General features: G+C 34.0%; 1 protein-coding gene across 4 annotated transcripts in view; it reads right to left on the bottom strand.

Annotated features, from left to right (window-relative positions):
• The window catches only part of Il1rapl1 (interleukin 1 receptor accessory protein like 1), a 1382089-nt gene that overhangs the window by 313736 nt on the left and 1041183 nt on the right, over positions 1–27170 (bottom strand). For all 4 annotated transcript variants that reach the window (XM_021153186.3, XM_085838132.1, XM_085838131.1 and 1 more), the window contains one exon: positions 16070–16144. In XM_021153186.3, the coding sequence (XP_021008845.1) occupies positions 16070–16144 (75 nt within the window). The remainder of the gene's footprint in view (positions 1–16069; positions 16145–27170) is intronic.

Raw genomic sequence — 27170 nt, 5'->3', positions numbered from 1 at the left:
ATTTTGATTAAATTGTTACAGGTTTTCTAAATGGATAATTTACTAATTTCTACAAGAGTTTTTAAGTTTAGATGCTCAAACAATCATTAGCTGGCTTTAAATTACTTATCTATATATAGTCAGATAATTATATTCGGAAAGAAAATGTGCATCCTAAATTAACAAAGGCCATCTTTGTGTGTAGGGAATTAATAGTCACAGTAAATTGACAAGTCAATTATTAGTTTTATTTTGTCTATTTTAATCAGGGAAATGAGAGCACTTGCTTTGTGCTTGCTGTTTAAGAAGAGATTATAACTAGCTGCTTTTTAAGGAGTAAAAACTCTGATGAGCTAACTGACTCTTCTATCAGGTTTTCTCACATTAACTTTTGCAGCTCAAAAGACATTCTGTTCATGAACATTCTAAGTACTTCCATTTTCCTAAGTGTCTTGAAAAGAAATTTCATGCCTCAAGATCAGTGTAAGAAGAAAAGTGACTGTTAAAATGTACTTGAGAGATCAGACGTTCAAAAAATTGGAATAAGAAACTAGGAGGCAATGATGAACAGAAGTAGACTCAAGAGACATGTAACTGAATAGCAGGGGCAGGAGAGTGAGAAATAACTGAGAAACTGTTTATCTAAATTCTCATGTCCCTTTATCATTTTTCTTCAAAACCTAGTCACCAAAGTGGAGTATTAGGTGGTAGAGCAATTGGAATGTTATAAAGTCATAAGGGTCCTAAATTTGCTAATAGAATTAATTTCCTTATAATCAAGGTCCCAGAGTGCTGCAGTTAGTTTATAACACGTGAGGACACAGGCAGAAGACTATACCACTTAATGAAACAGGCTGCCATCACCATGCCTGAAATCTACTGGTGCATTTATTTTAGGCTTTCTAATACTCATAATGATGAAAAATGCATTTCTACTGTTTATGACTTACCCTATATAAGGTATCTGCATTAGCAACTCAAACTGGTTAAGATAGAAATGTTTTTTTCTTTTTTTAAATATTTTTATTAGGTATTTTCCTCATTTACATTTCCAATGCTTTCCCCAAAGTCCCCTATACCTACCCCCCACTCCCCTACCCACCCACTCAAGTTGGTGTTCAACTGAATAATATCTAGATATGTTATTTGATAAGCAACAGAATTAGTTAACAATGGATGAAAAGTCAAAATGATTGAAACAACTTTTTTTTTTTTTTTTACTATTATACTTCAGTCTAGATTTCAGAGGATGGCTCACAATTGGCACTCAACACCCAAAGTAAGAAGAAAACAAGGGATACTCTGGAGCACACAAATTTTTGGACAGTTTGTAAAATGCAGGCGTTACAGACACTGCAGGTTGATTGAAAAACAAAATTATACAACACATAAAATGCCTTGCAAATGTAAGATTCTTCAGAGTCAATGAGAAATTAGGGTCACTAATCAAGAAAAGCTGTATCCACAGATTCTGATTAAAGGATTCATTTAAATGATAGGTGACATTCAATCAAGGATGAAACTATAAGGAAAAAAAGTCATGGTTTCTTCTTAAAGAATAGGGAGTACAGAATCAACTGAGATGATAGTATAAATTACAGTGAGGATGTATCTACCCATTTATATCTTAACTTATTTACTTTTTAGACTCTTAGGACTTAAACCTAGAATCTTGCTCATGCTAAACCACAAGCTCAGGCTTTTTATTTTGAGGATTTGTCTGCCTGTCTCTCTGATATCTATGCCTGAGAAACATATGAATGCCCAGTTCATGTATCATTCAATGAGGTCTAATACACAAAAATAAAATAAAACCGCACACTTATCACTTACTCTTTTCACTATTGTACACTACAGAATAATGAAATAAAGCACAATAAAACTGCTAGTATTTGTTTTATTGCAATGAATGATTGAAGATTCTCCTTCATGGATGAGGGAGATGGAGAGAGAAAAAAAAAAAATCGAGGAGTCTAGCTAGAGAAGCCTAGCAATAAATCAAGTCCAGATTGAACAGAGGAGGAAAGATCAGCTGGATATTGAAGGTCACAATAGAGCAGTAGGTTGACTTTGGAGATATAAATAGGGGTTAACAGAACAGTTGCATTTCACAGTTCAGCTAGGAAACTGGTCAAGGGTTGAAAGTTAACTGGCACCTTGAGTTTGGGGGCAGAGCTCTAAAGTTTAGCCCAGTAGACATTACAATTTTAGTGCCCTAAATGATAAATTGTTTGGCTGGTCCCATTTGCTACTTTGTTACTACATGTCTACCTTGTGCAAGACCTGATTAAAACTGAATAGATAAAGAAATAAGGAGACATAAGACAGACAGAGAGACAGACAGACAGATAAGCAAAACCCAGTGACACAGTATTGTAATCCTTGCTACCCTAGTCTGGCAGAAGAATCATAAGGTTAAAGGCAACCTGAGATACAAGGTGAATTCCAATTTATCCTGAGTAATTTAGTGAGTCTTGGGTTCTAGGACAGCCAAGAAGAGAGAGTTGGGGGCAAGAAACGGAGAGACAGAGAGACAGACAGAGACAGAGAGACAGATACAAAAAGAGAGGGTTGCATTGAGTGTCTACTAGGGCTTGGTGATGGGGTTTAATTCTGCCTAGTGGCAATGTAACTAGGAGAAAAGGCATCACAGAGGTGATATTGAGATGTGTGTTAAAATGCATGTACACAAGAATAAGGAAGCCATACAAATATGATCTAGATTACAGACAGTATATGAAAATTTATATATTAGTGAAGATATGGTAAGGTCAGGAATGGTTGATCAATAATAAGAGTTTAACAGGACTGTGAATGAAGCTATGAAGATAAAAATATGGTCTGATTATGGAAGGTATACTTTTTATCTTCTAGATAGAAGATCAGCACACAATATTCATAGAAGAGGTTTTGGTATTATTGCAAATTATAAAGAAGATCTTATTAAATCAAACTGCAAATCTCGCAAATTAACTCTTGCATTTTTGCTAAAAACCTCACAGTTTATTATAAAGGGTTTTTAATTTCTGTTGACTCAACCCTCCATCCTGATTCCCACAGTAGGAATGATGATCATCTCAAGTTCACAAAAACCACTACATGTAGGCTGTAATTAACAAAGGAACGTTGGCTACTATCTTGGTACACCATTACAAGTAAATGAGGTAATGCCATTTCTCAAGTAAAGGGATTCAGGAGCAAAGATATCCAGGGTGAAATTTTGTAGAGGAAATGTTGGTAGAAGGTATGCCTGGTGGTGCAATCCTGTTATCCTAAACAGTTGGTAAGGTGAGGCAGGAAAACTACAAGTTCAACTCCTGCCTGGGTTACAGACAAAATTCAAAGACACACTCGATAAGTTAATAAGATTGTGTATCTTACAGATAAATGGTTTAATTCTGGATATGTACTTTTACACTTAAATGTAAAACTGTCTTCTGGAATGGTTAGCAGTTGCTTCTACTTTTCTTAACAAAGATGTGACAACATAATCATAACATCATCTCTGTGCTCCCAGATTCCTAAAGAAGTTTTGACCACTGGCTTTTACTACCATACTCCCTATATCATCTGATGGAATGTTTTTCTCTTCATGATTATCTTCATTTCTTCCCCAAGCTCTTTGGTTCTGGGAAGATAGATCTTATTATACTAATGTGTACATATATATTGTGAATAGATTTGTACTGTGCTCCAATCTGTGGCAGGATGGTAGATTCATATTTTATGATAGTCTTCATGAGTATTATTAATAGTTTACATTCTTTTTAAGATAGAATCACCGAGAAGCTGTATTTTCTTATATAAACACTGGTTTTTCCTATTATTGGATCAGACACTCAGTCTGCTTGACTGAAACTAACAATATGTATGTATTATTTGGCTTATATCCTACTAAAGTAAATTTTAAGTCTCTTATATAGAACATATATGTATATATATACATATATATATGTATATATTCTATCATAATACAAATTATTTATATTTATATTATATACATACATGGTATATACAAATGTATATAATATGTAAATTATATAAAAACACACAAATAAATTATACACATTTATCCTACATAAATTTTGTAATATGAATTCACATATATATATCCATGTATGTGGATATATGTTTATATATATATATATATATATATATATATATAATCCCTAAATCATTTAGATCGCCATCCTTCATCACTGTGTTATATCTGACCTCATCTTATTCACTTACACAAAATTGACACTGATTCATGCTCTGCTACTTTCATATTACAGAAAATATACTTTCCTCCAAAATTATAGTTAGCAACTGAGAATGTGTTTGATTTACAACTGACATTGAGTTTACAGTGTTTACAGTTAACAAATGTCATACTACATTGGACAGAGTAATCTGAGGAGTGTAGGTATGGATCTGAGACACATGGACCAAAATGGACAGGGAGGGGAGCAATTGGGGAGATATCTGTGAATAAACTTTATGCTTTGGAAGCATGAGTTTAATTCCCAGAATATACATTTAAAAATGAGCATGGCAGTGTTTTTTAATTTTAGTTCTGGGAGACAGAGTCAAGGCAGAGATCTGGGGCTCAGAGATCAGCCAGCCTTTCCTACTTGGTTAATGCCCAGCTTGTGATACATCCTGTTTCAAATAAATGGTGACTGGGATAGTGATAATAACAGCTCAAGTTGTGCTCTGGCTTCTACCCTTACACATTTATGTGCATGCATATGTACATACAAAAGGAGGGAATACCAGAATTCGTTGGTGGAAAAAACAAAAGGTTTATAATTTGGGAAAGAAAACACACTCAGAATGCTTCAAATGTCTAACTAGTTCTGCAGAAAGGAAAGAAGACAACATTATAGACCTGTTTTTATTTTCCTTATAGCCTGCAACCCTCATGGTTTTTAAATTATTTGTCATTTATGACCATGACACTGACTATAAACTATCAGAACCTATCACACTTCAAATTTAATTCATCCAGTGGAGCTGAGTAAAATCTTCCTGTTACCTCTTCCCTTAGATACACCAAGTTGCAAAACTGAAGTTTACATAAACAACTGCCTTTAGGAGATCTAAATAAATACAATGAGAGATCACAGCAGGTACATTCAGTATAATGAAGTGAAAAACAATCCATTGAAGAATGTAGGAAGGTATGACTTATTCCTATCACCTCTAGTTCATCTCGAAGCAGCCAACCAACTTTGAACTCCAGTGTGGGAAAAATGAAGGGAATTAAGTTCCGAGCATTTGTATCTGAAATCTAATACCAAGCCTATCTTAGAAAACCCCAGTACTGGACAAAAGGAAAGAAAAAGAGAAGGGAAAGGAAAGAAGAGAAAGGGAGTGCAGTAGAAGAGAAGGGAAGGGAAGTTGGGATGGGTAGGAATAGAGGAGAATGGAAAAGAGAAGAAAAAAGGCAAAGGCATAGCTAACTATTGAAACTGAGCCAATAAAGAAATTTCAAAATTAACCTTCTCCCTAAAAGAGATATTTTTTTAGGCATAAACTTTTGATTCTTCTCTCTCTCTTGGTTATTGATAATTTGACTTATTCCTTTATTTTATTTTATATACTAAAGAGCAACTTAAAGAAAGAAAAGACAAAAGGATGGACCATCTAGAGATTGCCATATCCAGGGATCCATCCCATAATTAGCCTCCAAACGATGACACCATTGCATACACTAGCAAGCGTTTGCTGAAAGGACCCTGATATAGCTGTCTCTTGTGAGACTAGGCCGGGGCCTAGCAAACACATAAGTGGATGCTCACAGTCAGCTATTGGATGGATCACAGGGCCCCCAATGGAGGAGCTAGAGAAAGTATCCAAGGAGCTAAAGAGATCTGCAACCTTGTAGGTGCAACAACATTATGAACTAACCAGTACCCCGGAGCTCTTGACTCTAGCTGCATAGGTATCAAAAGATGGCCTAGTTGGCCATCACTAGAAAGAGAGGCCTTGGACATGTAAACTTTATATGCCCCAGTACATGGTAACGCCAGGGCCAAAAAATGGAAATGGGTGGGTAGGGAAGTGGGGGGGAGGGTGTGGGGGACTTTTGGGATAGCATTGAAAATGTAATTGAGGAAAATACGTAATAAAAAATATTAAAAAAAGAAAACAAAAAAGAAAATTCTGTTCCATTCTTCCTAAAATCAACAGTAGCAAGAATTGCTTTTGATTGAACATGACTTTTAAACTTAATCATTGATATTCTCTATGACACAACTTCACCTCAAATTGAAATGTCAATGATACTTCTAATCAAACTATTATTTATTTGATCTTTCAATATATAAGGCTATTACTTCAATTCTGTAGGTAAAATTCTTAAGAAATTCCTTTGGATTGAAAAATATTCTTAGTAAAGACAGTCTTTGTCATTACAAAGAGCCATACATAAAATAATATTTTCATATATATCTCTTTAATAATACAATTTGTTGTGGATAAATTTGAATATAGTATTGATACTACTTATAAACAAGCTTTGGCTAATAATTTGAGTACCTAGGAATAATACAATTTTAGCTCAAATAATTTTGGTCAAAATAATAAATTTTCCAGGAAGCATTTCAGGAAATCAATTAATTAAAAAGCCATAAATTTGCCAAAATAATAATGCCATTCTCATCTGAGAATGCATGTACATTGGGACATTTTATTTTCTTTTAGGAAGTGAAAATAAAACTTTCTAAATTTCTCCTATGCTATTTCACAAGACAGTTTTTTTTTTAACTGAATATTGGTAGCAATAATGACAGTATTGCCTGGGACTGCAAGTACTCTGCTTTTGGTGTTGGCTTGATGTGCTCAGTTCTATTTTTTCATCTTTTCCTGAAGAACAATATACTTCATCTCCTTGGCCAGGCAGTGGTGACATACTCCTTTGATCCCAGAACTTGGGAAGGAGAGGCATGTAGATTTCTGAGTTCAACTTGGTCTGCAGAGTGAGTTCCAGGACAATCAGGACTAAACAAAGAAACCCTGTCTCAAAAAGCCAAACACACACACACACACACACACACACACACACACACACACACACACACACGTCATTTATATATACATATATGCTATATATTGTAAACATATGTACATGTTTATAGAATATGTATATATGTTATTTATTTTACACACACACACACACACACACACACACACACACACACACACACACACACACACACACTTCCCCTTAGTATCTTCCTATTCAAAGAGCTGCTAACTTTCTGTAAATATAACTCATAGCAGGGAAGTCCAAGGAAGGCCTTCTGCTTCTGTTAAACTAGAAACTCATTTCTCTATGAGTTTGAGGAGGTAATTGGACAGAAGAGGGTGGGGAAGAGGGTGACTGACTCCTTTAGAGTCTTAAACAACTTCACAGCTTTCTCTTCTTCCCAACTGGAGGTGGAGTTACATTCTGATTTATTTCAAAACAGGTGAATTTCAAAAATCAAAACTCTACTAACCTTTAATTTTTTTGTTATTCAATTTCTTTTTTAAAATAACATTTTGAGACAATGTTTCTATTTCCTTCCTTCCTTCCTTCCTTCCTTCCTTCCTTCCTTCCTTCCTTCCTTCCTTCCTTCCTTCTTTTCTTTCTCCTTCCTTTTATTTATCTTGTTTTTATGTGCATTGGTATTTTGCCTGCATGTATGTGTGTGTGAGAGCATCAAATCCTCTGGAATGGGAGTTACAAACAGTTGTGAGCTGTCATTTTAGTGCTGGGAATTGTACCTCTGGGAGAGCAGTCAGTGCTTTTAACCTCTAAGTATCACATCAGCCCCTCAGTTTCTTATTATACATCAAAAATTGCTGTAGGGTTTAGATTTTAATACCTTATGGTTACTCAACATATAAAACCATGTGGTGTGTTTAGGAGCATATGTTTAAAAATATTCGTGATAGTTATTTTTTGTTCATGTAGCTATAAGTTAAATCATAATACCTAAAGGTTTATCTTTAAAATAAAAGTTAAAATGAGGTAATTGCCACAGTGGTATAAAGAAAAGAGACAAATAAATTTGTAAAAAGTAAAAATATAATTTTTCTTTTAATAATGACTAATAAATTGGATAAATATGTACAACTATTATTATATGCATTTGAAACTCAAGAAGAAAGAAGACCAAAGTGTGGACACTTTGCCCCTTCTTAGAATTGGGAACAAAACACCCATGGAAGGAGTTACAGAGACACAGTTTAGAGCTGAGACAAAAGGATGGACCTTCTAGAGACTGCCATATCCGGGGATCCATCCCATAATCAGCCTCCAAACACTGACACCATTGCATACACTAGCAAGATTTTGCTGAAAGGACCCAGATATAGCTGTCTCTTGTGAGACTATGCAGGGGCCTAGCAAACACAGAAGTGGATGCCTACAGTCAGCTATTGGATGGATCACAGTGCCCCCAATGGAGGAGCTAGAGAAAGTACCCAAGGAGCTAAAGGGATCTGCAACCCTATGAACAACAATATGAACTACCCAGTACCTGCTGGAGCTCGTGTCTCTAGCTGCATATGTAGCAGAAGATGGCCTAGTTGGCCATCAGTGGAAAGAGAGGCCCTTGGTTTTGCAAACTTTATCTGCCTCAGTACAAGGGAATGCCAGGGCCAAGAAGTGGGAGTGGTTGGGTGGGGGAGTGGGTGGGGGACTTTTGGGATAGCATTGGAAATGTAAATGAAATAAATACCTAATAAAAAAAATAAAAAAAATCCCAATGAAACCCTTAACTTGGGACAGCTAATAATAATATATGCTAATAAAAAGTAATCCGAACTTTCACCTGGTTAAGACTATGGACGGTAAACTGCATTATGGACAGTCTTTCTGTTGGTTTGCATTTCAATAAAATGGAAGCAAGCAATCATGCAGGATGACTTTAAAACATACAACCCATGAAAACAGTGCATTTTGACATCATTAAACATGAGATGTTGTCATTATTTAAGTAGTATACTCCACAATATTAGTGTTCAATTAATTAGATTAGAAGAAAATACCATTGGTTATGAAACTAATGAATCAAATTACTCTCTATTAGGAAGAAGAAAGTTTCCATATTTTTCTACTGACAGACTAAAGGGAATTATTGGTGATGATGGGTGGATGGTCCTTTGCCCAGGACAATGGCACTTGCAGTTTCGAATTGATGAACCCCATCTTATGATAGTGTAAAAATCTGCATTACCACAGAGAGAAGTAATGAGCATGATTATTCAATTACAAAACGGTTCTCATATAAAACCATTCACCATAGAGTATCTTTAAATAGCATATTTTCCTTGTGAATATAAATCTTTCAGTGATCATTAGCTGCTTAAAAGAGACTGGAGGACAGAGACTCTTAAAACTGACATATTAAGCCACTACTAATTAGAAATCAATCAAAAATGAAGGGAGCACTTCTTTGAAATGATGATGGTTCAATTTAACCACAGATCAGTAGGAGCATACTTAGTTGGTAGAGTGAGTTTTGACTTGAATGCTAAGTGTCTTAACATTATACCATAAAATACTGATATCTTATTTTTGTAATGACATTCATGCACAAGTTATTTTTTCTTGGAGAGTCTGCATATAATTTAGGAGTTCTCATTTATTTAGCCAAAATTCAAGAGGAAATCTATGGATGAACATCTTTCTCTATATTCAAACTCTAAATGCTGTGAGTCTTTTTATAGTCTCCCTTTTAATGGACATCAGTCACATGGGGCATGCTCTTGTTCTGAAACCTCTTTCAACATTCTACACTATAATATCCTTCGATGGGTTTATTTCTCATAAATTGGCATTCATTTTGCAAATTCAGGAGCAGTTCTTGCTAATGTAGGATACTCACTATCTCTTTTGTTCTAGTAAACTTCAATAATTAGGAGTGATCTAGAAAGCTTCCTGGTAGTGGTGCTTCTCACAGGAAAACTGTTTTTTTTTTTTTTTCTTTTTTCAATCAAATGAATGTAGCTAGTACAAAACCATCCAGGAGAAGCTTGACTGGAAGAATGGTTTGATGCTTTGTTTTGTAAAATTAGTCTCTGTGTTTCTAGTCTTATGAAAGACACTAGAATTCCATTCTTTTAGAATCATAATTTTAAACATACTTCATTTTCTTTTTGTTGCTCATATATAAACATTTTGTGGCACAGTGTCCAATAAACGTTTTTTAAAGCATGACCAGGGAACATGTTATTGTTTTATAATTATGTACATATATTCAGATATTATGATTAAGAAATATAAAATCAAAGTTAAATATATAGGCATATTTAAATATAAAGGTTTATATACATGTATTTTTTAAGGGGAGTTAGAACCTAATTTTCCAAAATAGTATCCATCCTACAATGTAGCTCATGTATGTTGCCATAGTATTGTAGAAAGTAGATAATCATGAACAAACACTAGTGTTCAAAGAACACATCAAAACTATCTCTTGCATGAAAATATTTCTACTCTTAAAAGTCAACACTTATTAATGGCTTAATACACACCTGGAGATGGACTAATCTTTTTTACACTATCTGAATACATTCCCACAATGATTTTAAAGACATACTATTAAGTATCTATATTTTTAAATTCTTATTTATTTATTGAAAAATTCATACATGTATACAATGTACCTTGATCATATCCACCTCTCACTCACTCCACCAAATCCTCCCAGGATGTTCCCCAGCTCACTATAGGCAGTGACACCAGTGAGGTGATAGTACTAAGGGCTATCAGTGAAGCAGGTTGAGCAAGCCATGAAGAGCAAGCTATGTGGAACAAGCCAGTAAGCATCAATTCCTGCCTCCAGGTTCCTACCCTGAATTTCTGTTGTGATTTCTCTCAGTGGTGGAGTGTGACCTGAGACTTAGGAGAATAAACTAACCTTTGACTTCCCACGATGCTTTAGGACATGGTGTCTTATCACAGTAGTAGGAACCCTAACTAAGACTAAGAGGTGGACTCAATCATCAGGCATTGCTGTTGCAGACCCACTCATGTGGTTTGGGGGTGATAGTGGTGGCATTTGGACTTTGGTCGGGGAGTTATTCTGTGGGAGCTTGGAAGATAAGACTGTTGAGAGCAATGCAGATGATGGAAGCTTGGCTTGTGAAGTTTTCAGTGGAAGTAAACACTATTAGATATTTTGAATTAATCTGTGGTTCTGGTCAGTTGAAGCTACGATTAAGAAAAAACCAAAGCCACTAAAGTGAAACTGTTCCTCTTATGTCTAAGAAATGTTATTTGAGAAAGTACAGTTATGCTAATGTTTATGTCTTTCTTAAGTAGGAAAAACAGATTGTAACTTTTACAAAAATGGAGAATTTGGATGTTATTGTTTTTTCTGTATAGAAAGAAAAGCAAAGACTTAGTCAGTGTTCCTATCTATGGGAAGGAAAGTCATACTGGTGTCACTTCACACTCTAGTAATATGGTATTTAAAGACAAACAGACAAACACTCCAACTAAGCCACTTTCAGATATGCGCACCAAATGCAATGCCTAAGTTACTGTTTATTCTGAGGTATTAATATTAAATTTACTAACTTGAGAAATGAAAGAAAATTTATCCAGTTAATTACAGTAAAGTAGTAACCATTTAAAAATGGATGCTTTGTTTCAAGAGAATAACAGCTTTTCATTACAGGCCTAAGAAATCTATAAAATCAATCAATTTTTCACTCCATAAGATGATTTTCTATAGTGTTATATTTCAATTAAAACTAAGATATGTACTGTAATAAATATATTCAATATACCACATATTTAATAACATTTTTATAACATATAAATCATAGCAACAAAGCATATTTCAATAATTAATTATATCAACCCAGTAAATTGACATATGAATCCCATGACAAGAAATTTTTCCTATAAAATTATTCACTGGGATCTGTTACAGATATTTTAGCCACTTTCCTTGAATTTCCCTAAAATTTAAAGTTTTGCACAGTATAATACAAAGAAAGTAGTATTAATTTGTAGTAGTGTGAAAACTTAATATGTGTGTGTGTGTCCATTTAGGAAGAGTTTACACAAATCTAAGCTTTTTGTATCAATTGCTCTCCTTGAGGTATCAACATCTGGAAAATCCTTGTTACATACTCAAAAGCAGAAGTATTTTCTTTTAAACACAATTAATGTATAAGAATAAGGTATTGAAGATCAATTAGAGCATAACTGGGAAGGTTCTTTAGCTCAAGCTCTTCATCACATTTTATTGTAGGTGGAGGCCTTCTAAACCAGTCACATATGAGTTATAAATAAAATGTGGCACACTATGTCAAAGCTAAGTTGGGTTTCTCTTCACTGACTCTCTGGTAACAATAGCATATGCTATATTTTACTCTGGGAGCTTCAGAGAATGGGTTATTGGCCATGTAGGCAGGCCAGATCATTGAGTAACAGAGCTCAAACTCAGCAAGTCAAGTGTACCTATTGATCCCATGGACTGTAACAGCCTGAGTTGGGTTTACTTCCTGGATTGACCTTCTCTGTTCAACAGTGTGTCCACTAGGCCTTTTGCTCCTCCCCCTGAAATGAAAATCTCTGGCCATATGTTTACTGTTGTCTATACAGATGCCAATTGAAATAGAAATTCCAGGCTGGCATCACATATTTATTGCAATTCAATTCAAACCTACCCTTTTGCATATTTTATATGAATTTACTTTATACGTTATATTTTTGCTAAGTACTTTGGGTTTTAGTGCCATCTGTTTCCTGCAGTGAAACAGTTTAAATGATCAATACCAGAAATGTCTTATTTGAGAAGATGAAGAAATTAGAGCAGGACACAGAGGACTTCGGAAAGGAAAGGAGGGCATGAGAAGTGGATGTGGAGATGAGAGGAAAACCTATGAATGAAATAGCTAGATGCCATCTTATTATTATTAGTGTGTGTGTCCATGTTGGGGGGAGTGCAAATTTCACTTTGTGTCAAGGATGTCAAGTATCCTGTTTTATCACTCTTTAAATTATTCCACTGAGACAGATTATCTTCCTGAACCTGAGCTGAGCTGTCCTCTAGTAAGGCCCAGTGACACCCTTCTGTTTCTATCTCCTACCCATTGCACAGATGTTACCACACCCTCTTTTTCTGTGGGTGCTGAGGATTTCAACCCAGATGCTTATGATTGCTGAACAGGTGCTGTTCCACACAGAGCTACATCCCTAGCCCATCCTTTTTATTAAGCTTACTGTTACTTGTCAGGAAAACCTCAATATTTATAGTTACCAGAGCTGATTGGATATATATTGGCTTCACCTACAATATTAAAATTAGATGATCAAACATGTAGCCACACAGCTTTATTAGCCTTTTAAAAATTTACCTAAGAAAAGGCCATATTTCAATTTACAGTTTGAGACTAAACCCTGAACTCATGGCTAATCATACTCTCTAGGAGACATGTGAACTTCTTTTGAGAGAGAGAGAGAGAGAGAGAGAGAGAGAGAGAGAGAGAGAGAGAGAGAGAGAGAGAGAGAAATTGACTCATCACGAATACAGTTTACTTAGCTCCTAAAAGCACTCAGTGATGCTTCGCTGAGTTCTTAGGATCTGAATGCCATATATTCAGACTGTAGGAATTGATAGCTTTTTCTAATTGAAGAATGGGAAAAAATAAAATCTTTACACAAATGATAAGTCAAAGTAGAAATTTTATTCCTAGGTGTCTAGGATCCTTTATTAATACTTCTCAATTTCACTTTTTTTTCTTTCAGACAGAGGTTTACTAAGTAGCCAAAGATGATATAGGCAGTACTAGGTAACCCAGGCACACCTAGAACCCACACTCCTTATACTTCCACCTTCAGATTGCTAATATTTGAGACATTTGATGCCACCCATATCCCTTTTGGATGTTATTCAACCATTAGCAGTACTAGGAAGAAAGTTCTTTCAAATAAACTTACTCAAAGAACCAAGGATTCTCTATTTTTCTCCATTTAATGAATGACTTATGTGCTGAAAACAGGCATCAGAAAATACTACAAAATATTGAATAAAATAATCAAAATTTCAGATTGAGGTCTTTAGTTCAATTGGTGGTTAAAGACACCTCACGTTTCTTTAATTAGTGCCTATAAAGTAGTTAGTACTTTGTTAAAGGTATTTCCATGTTCCCTCAAATGAATGCATAGAAAACCATTCCACATTGCATAAGACCTTTCCATCTCAGTTTGATGTGCTTGGTTAATCTTTATAAGTTCATTTAAGAAAAAGCAATATTAAAAAACTGCTTAACAAATTATTCCATTTGTGAAAGGTAAGAAGTAAAGACCAATTTGATTCATTCCAAATTATGGATAATGAAAAGAAAAAACTCAAAATACAAGCATCAACCATAATTTTTTCAATGATTCTGTCTAGCAAATACACACAATTTGAGACTTAAGATTTCATTTTGCTATATTTACTACAACTAACTGCTACTATCAGCCCTTTTTTCTTGTTCTAAGAATTTTATATAACTCCCAAGAAACATTCATTTCTAGATGTGATAGTAAAACTTTAAGCATGTTCACTCATGAGGTGTATTTCTAAAATAGCAATAAATTATGATAAACTAAATATACAATAACTCGTACAAACTGTTATATACAAATTTTGTTTATTTGTTTGCTTTATTTGTGACATTATGCTAATGCTATCTATAGTCTTCCATCTCAGAATAACCATATGTCTTGTATGTACATAACATTAGTTCAGAAGGCTCAGAGTTGCTATCAAAGGAACATATTTACTTCCTTACCTGTATGCACCCTACATATGTTTGCCCTTTAAGTTACTAAGCATAATCATTTCTAGCATTAGAAATTCCATAGTTCCCAAACCATCATCATATCTTTGTGTAGCATAAAGTGTGGTTGTTACAAGTAAAAGTCATTACATTCTTAATCTTTGTTTAGAAAACTGATTCACACTTCTTTCTAAATTCAGACTTAAGAATTAATAACTACATGGAAAATAGATTCTTTTTAGTTTTTAAAATTACATGCATTTTCATATTTGAATGATTAATGTAGGAAGTTCCTTATCAGAATGAATGCATATTGAAGTATGTGTTTGAAAATATTTTACTTAATCACTAAAAGCAAATACATTTCTAAAGAACTTTGTTTTATGCCTGTCATCTACCTATCTCTCTATCATCATAGAACATTTGAAGTAAATTTAATATGTAAGAAAATATAATATATTTTATATATTTTGATTAAGAGGAGATTTGATATAACTATATGTACCCAAATTAGACAAAAATCTCATGCTTACTTCAATATAAACATATTAAAATTCCAATGAGTATAGAATTTAATATTTATAGCAAATATATTGTGTTCATGATCTCATGTTAATATCTATCAGTTTATCAAAGATGACTTGCTCACATCTTGATACTATATTATGAAAAATGTAATTAGCATAATATTATTTTCATTTTGGTATACTCATTACATATATCAAACTACTATTATGAACTAATTTCTTTTTGATTCAAGTTTTTTCAAGTTTTGCTCAATTCCTAAGAAATACATGTTTGCAGAACTTATTGCAAGGTGTATATAAACATGACCACCCATGAGAATTCAGCAGTATATTTCTAAAATATCAATAAGCAGTACTAGGAATAAAACCTTAGGACTTGTAATGCTAAGCAAATACTCTATCACAAAGGTACATCTCTTACCTAGATTAAATTTCAACTTTTTTTTCTTATAATACTGACATTTATTTTGATGAACTTTCACCTTTTTCTCAATCTCCAAAATTGTATTTTAATGTATTAGGGAGTATTATATGTCAAACAGTTCCATACTATTTTAAAATCAATTCAAACATTACAGTTTGAGGGCATAATATGCTATAACAATATCATTAAAATCTTAAGAAGCTTATCTCCTTACCAACAATTGTTCAATATTATATGCATCGTTTGGTTCCAAAGAAGGTAGTGTAGGGAACAATGTTTACAGTTTACAGTATAACATGCCTATCTATCATTTAGGATTATTTAGCTATTGAAATCTACTGGAGAAAGGCGTATTAAGTAGAATTGAGAAATTACTCACCTAGTTGAGTCTCCTGAATTGTCAGTTTACTTTCCATGGGATACAAAAGCTTAGGTGGCTTATCAGTCAGAGGAGCTGAAAAACAACAACAATAATAAAAAGACTTACAGTTATGATGCATGTATGAAAGCAAGAACACAGTTAATTTTCCCAAACATTTTTCAAAGTAATGAGTTTCATCTTCTATGCAGTAAGTTCAAGCAAATTGAAGGATATTATATTTTACAAGATACATAATACATCCAGATTGATACTCCCATGGCACTGTGAGTTACAGAATCAGGATTAGTCAGTCCATTAGAACTTATGACCACAGTTCCTATATTTGTACTTTTCTTTTTGTTTGGAAAGAGTGTTTTATCATTTGTACTTTGTAAAAGATAAATGGAATATATGTAAAATGTTATCATTTTGGCATTGAATGATATAATTCTTGTTAATACCATTTCTATTTTTCATATGGTAATTACTTTGCTTCAAAATCCATAACTTAGTAATGATCTTATACATGTATGTTCTCTACATGAGGAAGCAATGTGGCATTAAATTTGTGTAAGTATAAAAATGCACTCCCATACAAAGCAAATATTTTTAAGTCATATTTTCTTCTTAGACTAAACCCTTTACTATTATTAGCTGTTACATTTTGTGGCATTTGCTGCTAATTTACATGTTATACTCTCTTTGAGTTTAAGTTTATGCATATTTTCTTTCTGTGCTCTTGTCAATTACATTTATCAGCCAATAAATCACTTTGCTGTGAAAATGCTACAGAGATGTTTCCTACTGGACACTTCAACTCTAGCTAAAGTAGATTCTCTAGACCTTAGGCGCATAGTCAGTTCTTCATGAAGTCTTTCTCCCTACATTTCTGACTGAATGGGCCAGGTCCCTTGAAACCTGTCCCTACAACTTCTACTCAGTAACAAGTATAGAAATGATCAATTAAGGGTTGCTGAAATAAACGTTTTTGCTTCAAGGACTTTATTTCTTCTTAGCCAGGAAAACATGCCAGCTTGGTTGTTAACTGGAAGGCTGATCTAGATAGAACAGCTAGGACTTGTCTACATGTACTTATTACCAGATGATTTAAGAATTCAGGCTGCTGTGGCAGCTTGCCTCCATGTCTCTTTAACAGAAAACAGTTACTGCAAACAAATGATACATACCAACTCAGAAAACAGAGATGTTTTCAGAGTATTTATTTGGGAAAAATAGCTTCATACATGATTTTGATTCTTATTCTTCATAACTAATTGAGCACAGTATTTATTCATCCTTATTACTATATTGGTTTTGGAAATAAAGAAAACATGGATAATAGAATGAATGAAGTCACTTTAAAAATTCCCAAAGAAGTGATATTTCTGTGGTAAAATTTAAATACTTTTATTTCCTGCCTAAAATTATCTTACCATATTCTTCTTGCCACCAAAATAATCAGTTTATTCACTCAGTATTGGCAAAATATGTCAATGAACTAATCTCATTTCTTAGACTCATCTATCGAATATTTACAGTGAACTTAAAAGAAAACACAACTATGCAATATATATGGTCCAGAAAATGAAATATGGTAGCTATTCTATTAGATTTGAATGAGGGAACTTATTAAGTATCAGTAAGACAAAGTAAGAGAATAGAAAAGATAGGTAGATAAACATAAAGATATATCATCAGATAGGGTGCTGGAGAAATGATTACTCCTCTTTCAGTGAACCCAAACTTTAAGTGGTTTACAATAATCTGTACTCTAGCTCCAATTAATCTGAGGCCTCCAGCTTCCTTGGACATCTGTACTCATGTACAGAATGTCTCACATAATTAAAACCAATAAAATATGTATATATATATATATATATATATATGATAGAATATATGATAGAAACATCATCATGTTGGGTATTCAAAACATCCTGTAGAACTAAGTGATGAAGCCCCATTATTATACTAGCTCGAGTTCCCAACACAGAAGATCCCTTTCAGGTGAGACTTTCAACTAAAAGAACAAATAATTGCCAAAACTTCTTTATCAAAATTTCACGTAAGAAGCCCCTTTTAAGGCAGCTAGCTGGTGTTCCCAATAGAACCCTGGGCAGAGCAGAATGCTCCCTCATATGAGGTTTCTGAATAAGAGAAGACAGATAAAGATGACATTATCTATTTGGTGTTCACAAAATCCAACTGAACGCAGCTAAGAAGCTGAGACAAGATGAAGTTCCCAATAGAACTTTCTCTGCATGCCTCAGTTCCCCATGGTAGATCACCCATGGCTGAACCTCTGGGTTTTCTTTCCCATTGCAGGTACTTTTATATGATGAAATAATATAGTAACATCTGTTGAAATTTGTTTACCTTCTAGGTATTCACGAGGACACACTTACTTTGCTTGTGGGGCTGTTTTGCACTCTCTGTTGCTAGGTTGGGGGTGAGAAGATAGGACATACCTAGACAAGGGTCATGGAGGACACAATGAGACAAACATGCTTGGGATCGATGTGGTAGGGAGGCAACCCTGCTTTCCGAGACAGGTTTTCAGTGATCTTTAGCACCATATGATGATTTACCCAAATAAGTATATTCTGTATAAATATTAAAATAGTTGGTTTGTTCAGTAAGTTCACTCTATTAAAAGGTCTCACGACTGTAGTTAGCAGTAGATAATTTGAGAGTTTGAAAAGCAATGAAGAAAAATGTTCCTTGTACAAACACATCCCACACTAGTCTGCTGTAAGACGCGAAGATCCGAAGAGAAAGAAAACAATATTCACATGGATCACATGTGCTCAGAAATAGAAAGCTGTTTTGTGGTTCTCTCCCTTAGCCTACCTGCCTCTTGGACATAATGTTACAATCTTGACTTTTTGTATTTGGGGGAGTGACAAAGTCCAACTTGACAGAACCCTTTCAACCATAACTCAGAATAAAAAGATACTGGAGCCAGAGAATTCTGTTTATTAAGTATTTATACTGTTAAAGTAAATTTAACTCCATTGATTTACATAGGGTCATCTTACTATACAGAGCAGGAGTTTTGTATTGTGATTTCATGTGATCACCATCACATGTAGGTTAGTTTTCATTTATCAGTAATTTACTCTTGGGTTTTGCTATAATGCTTTAGTTACATTAATTTTACAAAGTAATATATTTGGCTGTGGCACTTTCTCTCCTCGTTCCCTGTACCTTCTTCCCTTTCTCTAAATGGTTGCCTTTTAATTTCTGGCAATGTTATTCAGTTCTTTCTGTTTGTTTGTTTGATATAATATATGACTTTCCCCTGTAGCTGGATACTCTCACCTAATATATTTTCCAGATCCATGTATTTTCTTGAAAGTGACATTATTTTATGTTTTTTTAATCCATTGTGCTTCTATCATATTTTCTTTAAACATTTTTCTATTAATGAGCAGCAAGTTCGATTTTATATTGTGCATATTGTGAATAATAATGCCATAATAAAAACAAGTGTATGTCACACCCAATGTAGCTGGAGAAAATGGCAGCTGTATTTTCAGTTCTTTAAGCAACCTCCAAATTGTTATTTTATAATGTCTACACTAATTTATGCCCTTATCAACAGAGTATAAAGGTTTGTCTTATCAACAGTCTGGTGAATATATGTTTTTTGTTTTAATCATAGCCATCCTGTCATTCCAAGATTTTGATTTGAAATACATGTATGTGTGTGTGTGTGTGTGTGTGTGTGTGTGTGTGTGTGTGTGTGTGTGTGTGTGATTAGTAACTTGTCAAACACTGTCATTGTTTGGAATTTTACAGAATTCACTGTATGTCACATTGATCTGCAGTTTAGTAATAAAACATCTTGAGACTAATTCAACTTCCTTGTTCTGAAGTCCAAGAATCTGACATGCAAAGAGGCCCAATGCTTTGACAATGAAAATAAAACAATCTCAAAGTAGAATTTCAGCAGATCCTTTCCACTCAACACTTTTTTTATGTGCCCTTTGAAAAGTCTGTCAGGCAGTCTCCCCTCAAGGTGTGTGCAATCTGCTAAACAGTGAAAACTTGCAATTAAATCATCACAACACAGAGCAGCGAGCTGTTGCAGTGCAATCTGTTATAATCTAAAATTGTCACATTTTGGTGTTATGACGGATATCAGTTTGAAACATTTCTCTTCTGATTTACCTTTCTTTGGTAAAAGTGAATCAAAGTTTCCAGATAGCACAACAGTTAAGCAGCTGATCTGACCCAATAGCAAAAAGACTGTGACTAGGAGGTGATCACTAAGGTTAGGATGAATCTCAATTTCCCAGTATTTTGAGTCTTACAAAATTCATTTTTGCAAATGAAGAACATTCACTCACTGGCACATTATTTGAATGTTTTTGGCACATTATGATGCTTAATGCATATCAGCTTAGTTTAATTGAATTGACAAATGACAGAAGTTGGAAAACGGCAGGAGTTCTAATGGCCAGCAAAAATAAACTCCTAGAGAAGCATTTATTCTCTGTATTTGCAAAGCTAGAATTTGATCTAGCTCTGAAACAATTACAAGGAAAAACAGCAGTCATTTTTTACTGTCAAGAAAATAACAAATCTGGGGAATACTTTTTCTTACATATATAAAAACATGTAAAACTCACTCAGGAACTGAAGTCACGGGAAAACAAGACCAAATCCAACAGTAGTGATATGAAACACAATGTGATTTTAAGTCATAATCATGTTTTATCTATCCAAAGCACAATTATAATAGAACTGTTTCTTTCATGAGCTTTGCATTATATAGAACTTTGTATCCTCCAACAAAATTATTTTCAGGCATTCATTTTATTCTTTAGAATATTGTATCAAGTACAATAAAGCTAATATAGCCATTAAAATGATAATAGACCTCTTGCAGTAATGTGTCTCAGTTAACAAAATGGTTTGTGAAAATGTAGAATTTAAAGTAATTCCATTTGCTTGTTGCACATCAGTTAGAGAAACATTTAAAAGTCAATAACTAAAATAATGTGTAGAGAATAAGGTGCTTATCTGTGTAATTATTCCTTTATTCAGTGTTTTTCTTCTTCTTTTCTTCAGGATAAGGTTTATCTGTGCAACAGTCCTGGTTGTCTTGAAACTTACTTCATAGATCAGACTGGGATTAAAGAATTGGGTTACAATGCTTAGCAATTCAGGACTTTCTGATTTGTTCACTTCTTCTGCATTTGAGTTATAGGGCAGTGAAAACTTGAATTCTTTCTCCTTACATATAGAAGCCAAAAACCAGAGTAGCATATCCAGGAATCTTGGTTCTTTCTGCAGTTCTTACAGAAGATGGAAATGCAAATTATCTAGCATAAACACCCTTTTCTCTGTGTAATAATTGCATCTATAGTCTCTAAAATAGTACCAAGAATACTTAATGATTCTTGTATCCTACGCTAATCCTATGACATAATAATCCTAAATAACTTCTATAATGCATTTTAGTTAGTTCCTTTTCTACTTTGTTACCTAGAAGTATGTTGGTAGAGTAGGGAAAATCATACACTTAAAAATTCCTAATTCTGCTTATTGCTTTGATAAGTTGGATAAATAAACATATTGTGAATGCAGTCATCTTATATGTGAAGTATGACATGAATAAACATCATACATTGGTTTATGTGAAAATACAATAACAATATATTAAATAACTATGTAGAGTCTATACAAAATAAGTAAGTTGTAAAGGTACTTATTTATGTTTGGAACAATAGCACTTAGAATTATATTATTTGTGAAATGATAAGTTAATATCTAACTAAGGGTACAAAGTACTTTAGACTCTGAACTAAAAATTAGTCATACTTCACACAGTATTTTTCAGGACGGGGTAAATGATTTATCTTTAAGAATTCAATCAACAAACAAATTCTGAATAGCATTAAATATGTTTCACAATGTCCTATGATTATAAAATGACTCAATTTTAAACTATTAATTTCAAAAATTGGAGTTACTACAACCCATGTATTCTTATCCATAATTCAATTTGATGAGTATTTCTATCAGTTGATTAAAATAATAAGTACTAAATTTGAAATAAAAGAGATGAGGGGAGACAATTCAGTTGGGAAAGTGCTAGCTGCCTAAGTATAAGTACCCCAGTTTGGATCGCTAGCCCCTATGTAAAAAACTGGGGGCAAAGAATGTGCTTGCCAAACCAGTGATGGGAAAGCTGGGACAGGAAGATCCCTGGAGCTTACTGTACAACCAAAACAATCATGAATTGAGCTCCAGGTCCAATAAGAGACCTGCCTCAAAAAAATAATGTATAAAGTGAGCAAGAAAGATACTCAATCTTCATCTTCATCTCTGGCCTCTACATGCACACCTATTGGCACATTCATGTGCACATATGCATATGTGCGTACACCCATGCATGCACACACACACACACACACACACACAGAAAGAGAGAGAGAGAGAGAGAGAGAGAGAGAGAGAGAGAGAGAGAGAGAGAGAGAGAGAGAGAGAGCTAGGTTTAGAGTTATCCATAAGGATGCTTATAAATGAGAATATATTTTTGGTACACTGTGTTAAGTCTGTTATTTGGATAATTTCTCTATAGATTCATTTTAGGTTCATCATCTAAAACTGGTAACAAAATTATTCATAGATAGGTAAATACATCTGAGACAATTACACTGACCACATTTTACAGTGGGTCATTTTTGAATGAATTATTTTAAACCTAAAAGAATTGACAAATAGCTGCTTTACTTTTCCTAGCAAATAAGAAAAAATGGGTCATCTATAGAGCTTGAGGTCTTAATGAATCAGGTAGGATTTCAACTCTGTTTTCCATGGCCTGGATTAGTTAAATTATCATTTCTAATGGTGGAACATAGATTGCAAGGAATCTGTTGAGTGGAAAGGAAATGGATGGACACAAGAGGACATCAACATAGTACATGAGAAATGCATGTAGAAGAGAGACAGCATTTTGTCATTTAACCTTAATATTCTGAATTTGGTATAATCTCTCCTTTTTGTTAAATTGATAATGGTGGTGACTCACAGTAGCTATGGAGCTTCAGAAGCCTCAAGGATAAAAGAACAGAAAAGCTATTGAATATAAAAGTCCAGGGAGAACAGAGTACACAAACAACACCTATATAGCAACATTGTAATAAGAGTTATGTCAAATAACATTAATAATGTATTTACCCAAAATATACGTGTTAATTAAAACCAAGGAATCTATCTTATCAACTAGATTTTAATTGTTACATTGAATTTGATAAGTTTGTTTATAATGAAAATAAAGCAGCATGCATTCACTCAATCAGTAAGTCTTTCTTAAGCACCTCTTCTTTGCTCTATTTACTAGGGCAGAGACAGACAAGATTCCTGCTTTCAGGGAACAAATATTTGTAAAATCAAATGTATAAAATAAACACCAATACATAGCCAGTGCAATCAAGATGATAACAAGTATCATAAAAACAATGCAGGTAAAAAGATAGAAAGTAACATGGGTGATATTTTGGACAACTATCAGAAAAGAGTGTTCTGAATAAAGATCATTTAAGACAGAGGCCTGGGAAGGGAGAGAATGAACTTTTTGTATATCTGGAGGAGCAAGCTAAGACCAAGACAGGAATCCACATGACAAATTTGATGACTGTTAAAGAAGATAATCATAATCGTATTCAAGTAAGAACAGATTTTTAAAGATTATTAGAGGTAGTCATGAACCAATACAGGCAGGGCTTTTAAAGAAAAAAAAAAACAAGAAGGATTTGATTTTTATTCTAAACATTGTAGGAATGGTTTTGAGGGTTTTGTGAAGGTGAGTGCCTCTGTTGGCACTGAAGTACCAAAGCTCTGGCATCTTGATGTTTGAGTCTAGCAGGATTGAGGTAAATGAAAATCAGAGAGCCAAGCAGGGAGTCAGGCAGCCAGGCAAGCAGCAGGATGTATAAGCAGTCTAAAAGAGCAGTGACAGAGTCAGGTATGGTGGTGCAAGCCTTTAATCCCAGCACTCAGGAGGCAGAGGCAGGCAGATTTCTGAGTTCAATGCCAGCCTGGTCTACAAAGTGAGTTCCAGGACAGCCAGGGCTACACAGAGAAACCCTGTCTCTAAAAACAAAAAACAAACAAACAAACAAAAGAGCAATGACAGTGGTGGCAAAAATGGAAAGGTGTATTTTCCCCTTTAAGTACTTATTTGGTAGATTTCAATAGAAAATTTTCAGATACATAAAATATGTGACGCAAATGGATGTCCATGAGTCAACAAATATTCTCCAATTATGAGCCTGAGCAAATATGTGACTACCATGTCATCTAATGATATAAAAGATACACTAAAGTTAAAAACATATACTAAAGTTATGTTTATAAGGATTAGATATAAAAGGATACTTCTGTGTCTATGGGTGTATGTATACATGTTGTGTCAATAGTATGCCTATGCGCATGGATGCTGGAGAAGTGTTGGGTGTCCTCTTCTGTCATCCACTTCTTGTTCCCTTTGAGACAGGGTATCTTCATGAATCTGGAGCTCCAGGTTTTTTGTTTGTTTGTTTGTTTGTTTGTTTGTTTCTGTGATCCTAGCAGCCAACAAAGCTCATCATTCTTCCTTTCTCTGTCCCTCTCAGTGGCTGGATTACAATATATGTGGGACCACAGCCAGAGTTTATGTGGGTGCTGGGACCTGAACTCCATTCCTCACACTTGCACAGTGAGTGCTCTTCAGTACTGAGCCATAGTTCCCGTGTTGAAGAAATAATTTTTTTAAAAAATGAATTCAGTCACCTTACCTATGGAAACCAATTTCATTATTTATCACTATTTTCTATTTCAAAAATGAGTTACATATGGGTAAGTCATTTTGGTCCCTTAAAACTGAGAAATTTATCCTTTTCAGTTTCTTATTCAAGGCTGATTTCACATTTATTTGTTATTCTCTATTTTTCACATATATATTTCTATCTTAAAGTCTAGCTTCTATTGTGTATGTCCCTGCTAGACTAACCCAGATGCATGGCAAATCTCACAGTTCATTCAAATATTTGCTAAACCCCAATTTTGGCCAATGAACAGAAAATATGGGAGAGAGAGAGAGAGAGAGAGAGAGAGGCATAGAGGTTAAATAGCAGACATCATGGGTAGATGTAGAGTAAATAAATTGTTTCAATGTTTTAACCTTCATTCTTAAAACTCTTAAAAATCTCAGTGCAGATTTTCCATGAATGCAGTTAGGATGAATTCTAACTGATTGCATATCTGATTTTAAGCATTTAAAGTAAATTGATGTGTGTACTCAGAGATAAAGTTTAAAATTGTGAGAAAAAGAAAACAATGCATGGCTAGTGAAATTATGATAAAACCTAGAAAAAGGATGCTGATTGATATAACAGCTATAATCAAGAAGGTGAGCATGCCAATTACTGTTTTCACTTCTGTTGACAGGAAAATAGAAAACACACACACACACACACACATACACACACACAAAGCAAATCCTGATGGTTACTAATCAGCTTTCTGGCACAATGAATAATTCCAAAAAAATTATATGTTCTCTAATCTTCTGTAGCAATTATATGTTCTCCATCTTCTGTAGCAATGGGGAAGTATGCAAAAATTATTATAGTATATTATTTTTCTATTGATATATAAATGGATTTCATAAAAATTAATAAACACATTTTTTGAAATGTTATTGAAAGTAAATTATAGATCAGATGAATGGCATCATGCTATCAATAAGAATCAATACATTTAAAATTATCTGCTTTTCATGGGATAACATCATAAAACATTATAGTTCCATAGCATAACATAGTGCAATTTAGTGACCTTCCAGATTATACTGAGTTGGTTTATTTATAGCTATATTTCTGCAGAATGTTACATTTCTTGAGGTTTTTTATACTCATAAAGTCCTGTATTTCTACTAACTTTTGTGTCCCTATGTTTTCAAGTAGGGTTGCTATGAGTGGTAGGATGTATATTTTGACTTTTGTTGCCAAATAGCTTAGAACTTTTAGGAACTCCTCCTCCAGGTGTTTTATTTTTTTAAGATTAAAACTAATGTCTGATAACTATTTATTAAAAATGGTGTTATTACCTACATTTCAAGCCCAAATTATACAAAGATTACAATTATCTGGGAGACAGAAATCTACTGACGACACAGACTGAAATCAAAAGGCATCTGAAGACTCAGCCTGGGCTATCAGAGTTGGTCATAGTCAGGAATCATCTCTAAAACACTTCCTAGGCTCAGCATGCAGAAAGGTAAAGTTTGTTAAGTATGAAGTGGATACATGAAAGACAAAAGTAGGATGAATTAGTTAATAAGTCAAATAAAGAGTGAGTAATCTACTATCTTATCTTGAAACCTCATAAAGTAGTAATCACTGCAAAGGCCTCTTTCCCACACCCAATAAACTAAAATCAAGAAGTTTCTCCTTAAGCCATCAAATAAGCCTTCAAATACAGAGCCATACTATGTTCCAAATCTTTAAAAATAACTGTTATAAATATTTTTATCGCCTGTTATTCATTTTCTTTACATCCTAATCACAGCTTTCCCCTGTCCTCTCCTCCCAGTTCCTTCCCTTCTCCCTAGAAAAGGGGAGGACTCCCATATATATCAACCAGGTTTAGCATATCAAGTGGCAGTAATACTAGGTTCACCTTCTTTTATTGAGATTGGACAAGGCAGCCTTGTTAGGGTAAAGGGATCCAAAAGCAGGCAACAGACTCAGAGTCAGACTCCTACTCTTGCTGTTATGTGTCCCACATTAATACAAAGCTGTACATCTGCTACATATATAGAGAGAGTCTAGATCCAGCCCCTGCATGCTCTCTGGTTGGCAGTTCAGTCTCTGTGAGCCTCTAGGTTAATGGACCCAAGTTAGTTGTTTCTGTAGGTTTTCTTCTGGTGACCTTGACTCCTCTGGTTCCCTTAATATTTCCTCCCAATTACTAATTATTTGAGAATAATAAAAAACCTTTTAACAGTTGAAATACTATAAAATTATTTTAAAGAAAAAATTCTTGATAAATTATACTTTAATAGTGAGAGAACCTATTTGCAAAGAAAAAAACTTACTTACAAAAAGTGTTTAGCTTAAATTTATGT

Source organism: Mus caroli, unplaced genomic scaffold, assembly GCF_978045245.1.
Source record: "Mus caroli unplaced genomic scaffold, Mus_caroli_1 scaffold_5, whole genome shotgun sequence".
Taxonomy (NCBI): domain Eukaryota; kingdom Metazoa; phylum Chordata; class Mammalia; order Rodentia; family Muridae; genus Mus; species Mus caroli.
The sequence above is the reverse complement of the archived record's forward strand: the minus strand, read 5'-3'. Positions and strand labels throughout refer to the sequence as shown.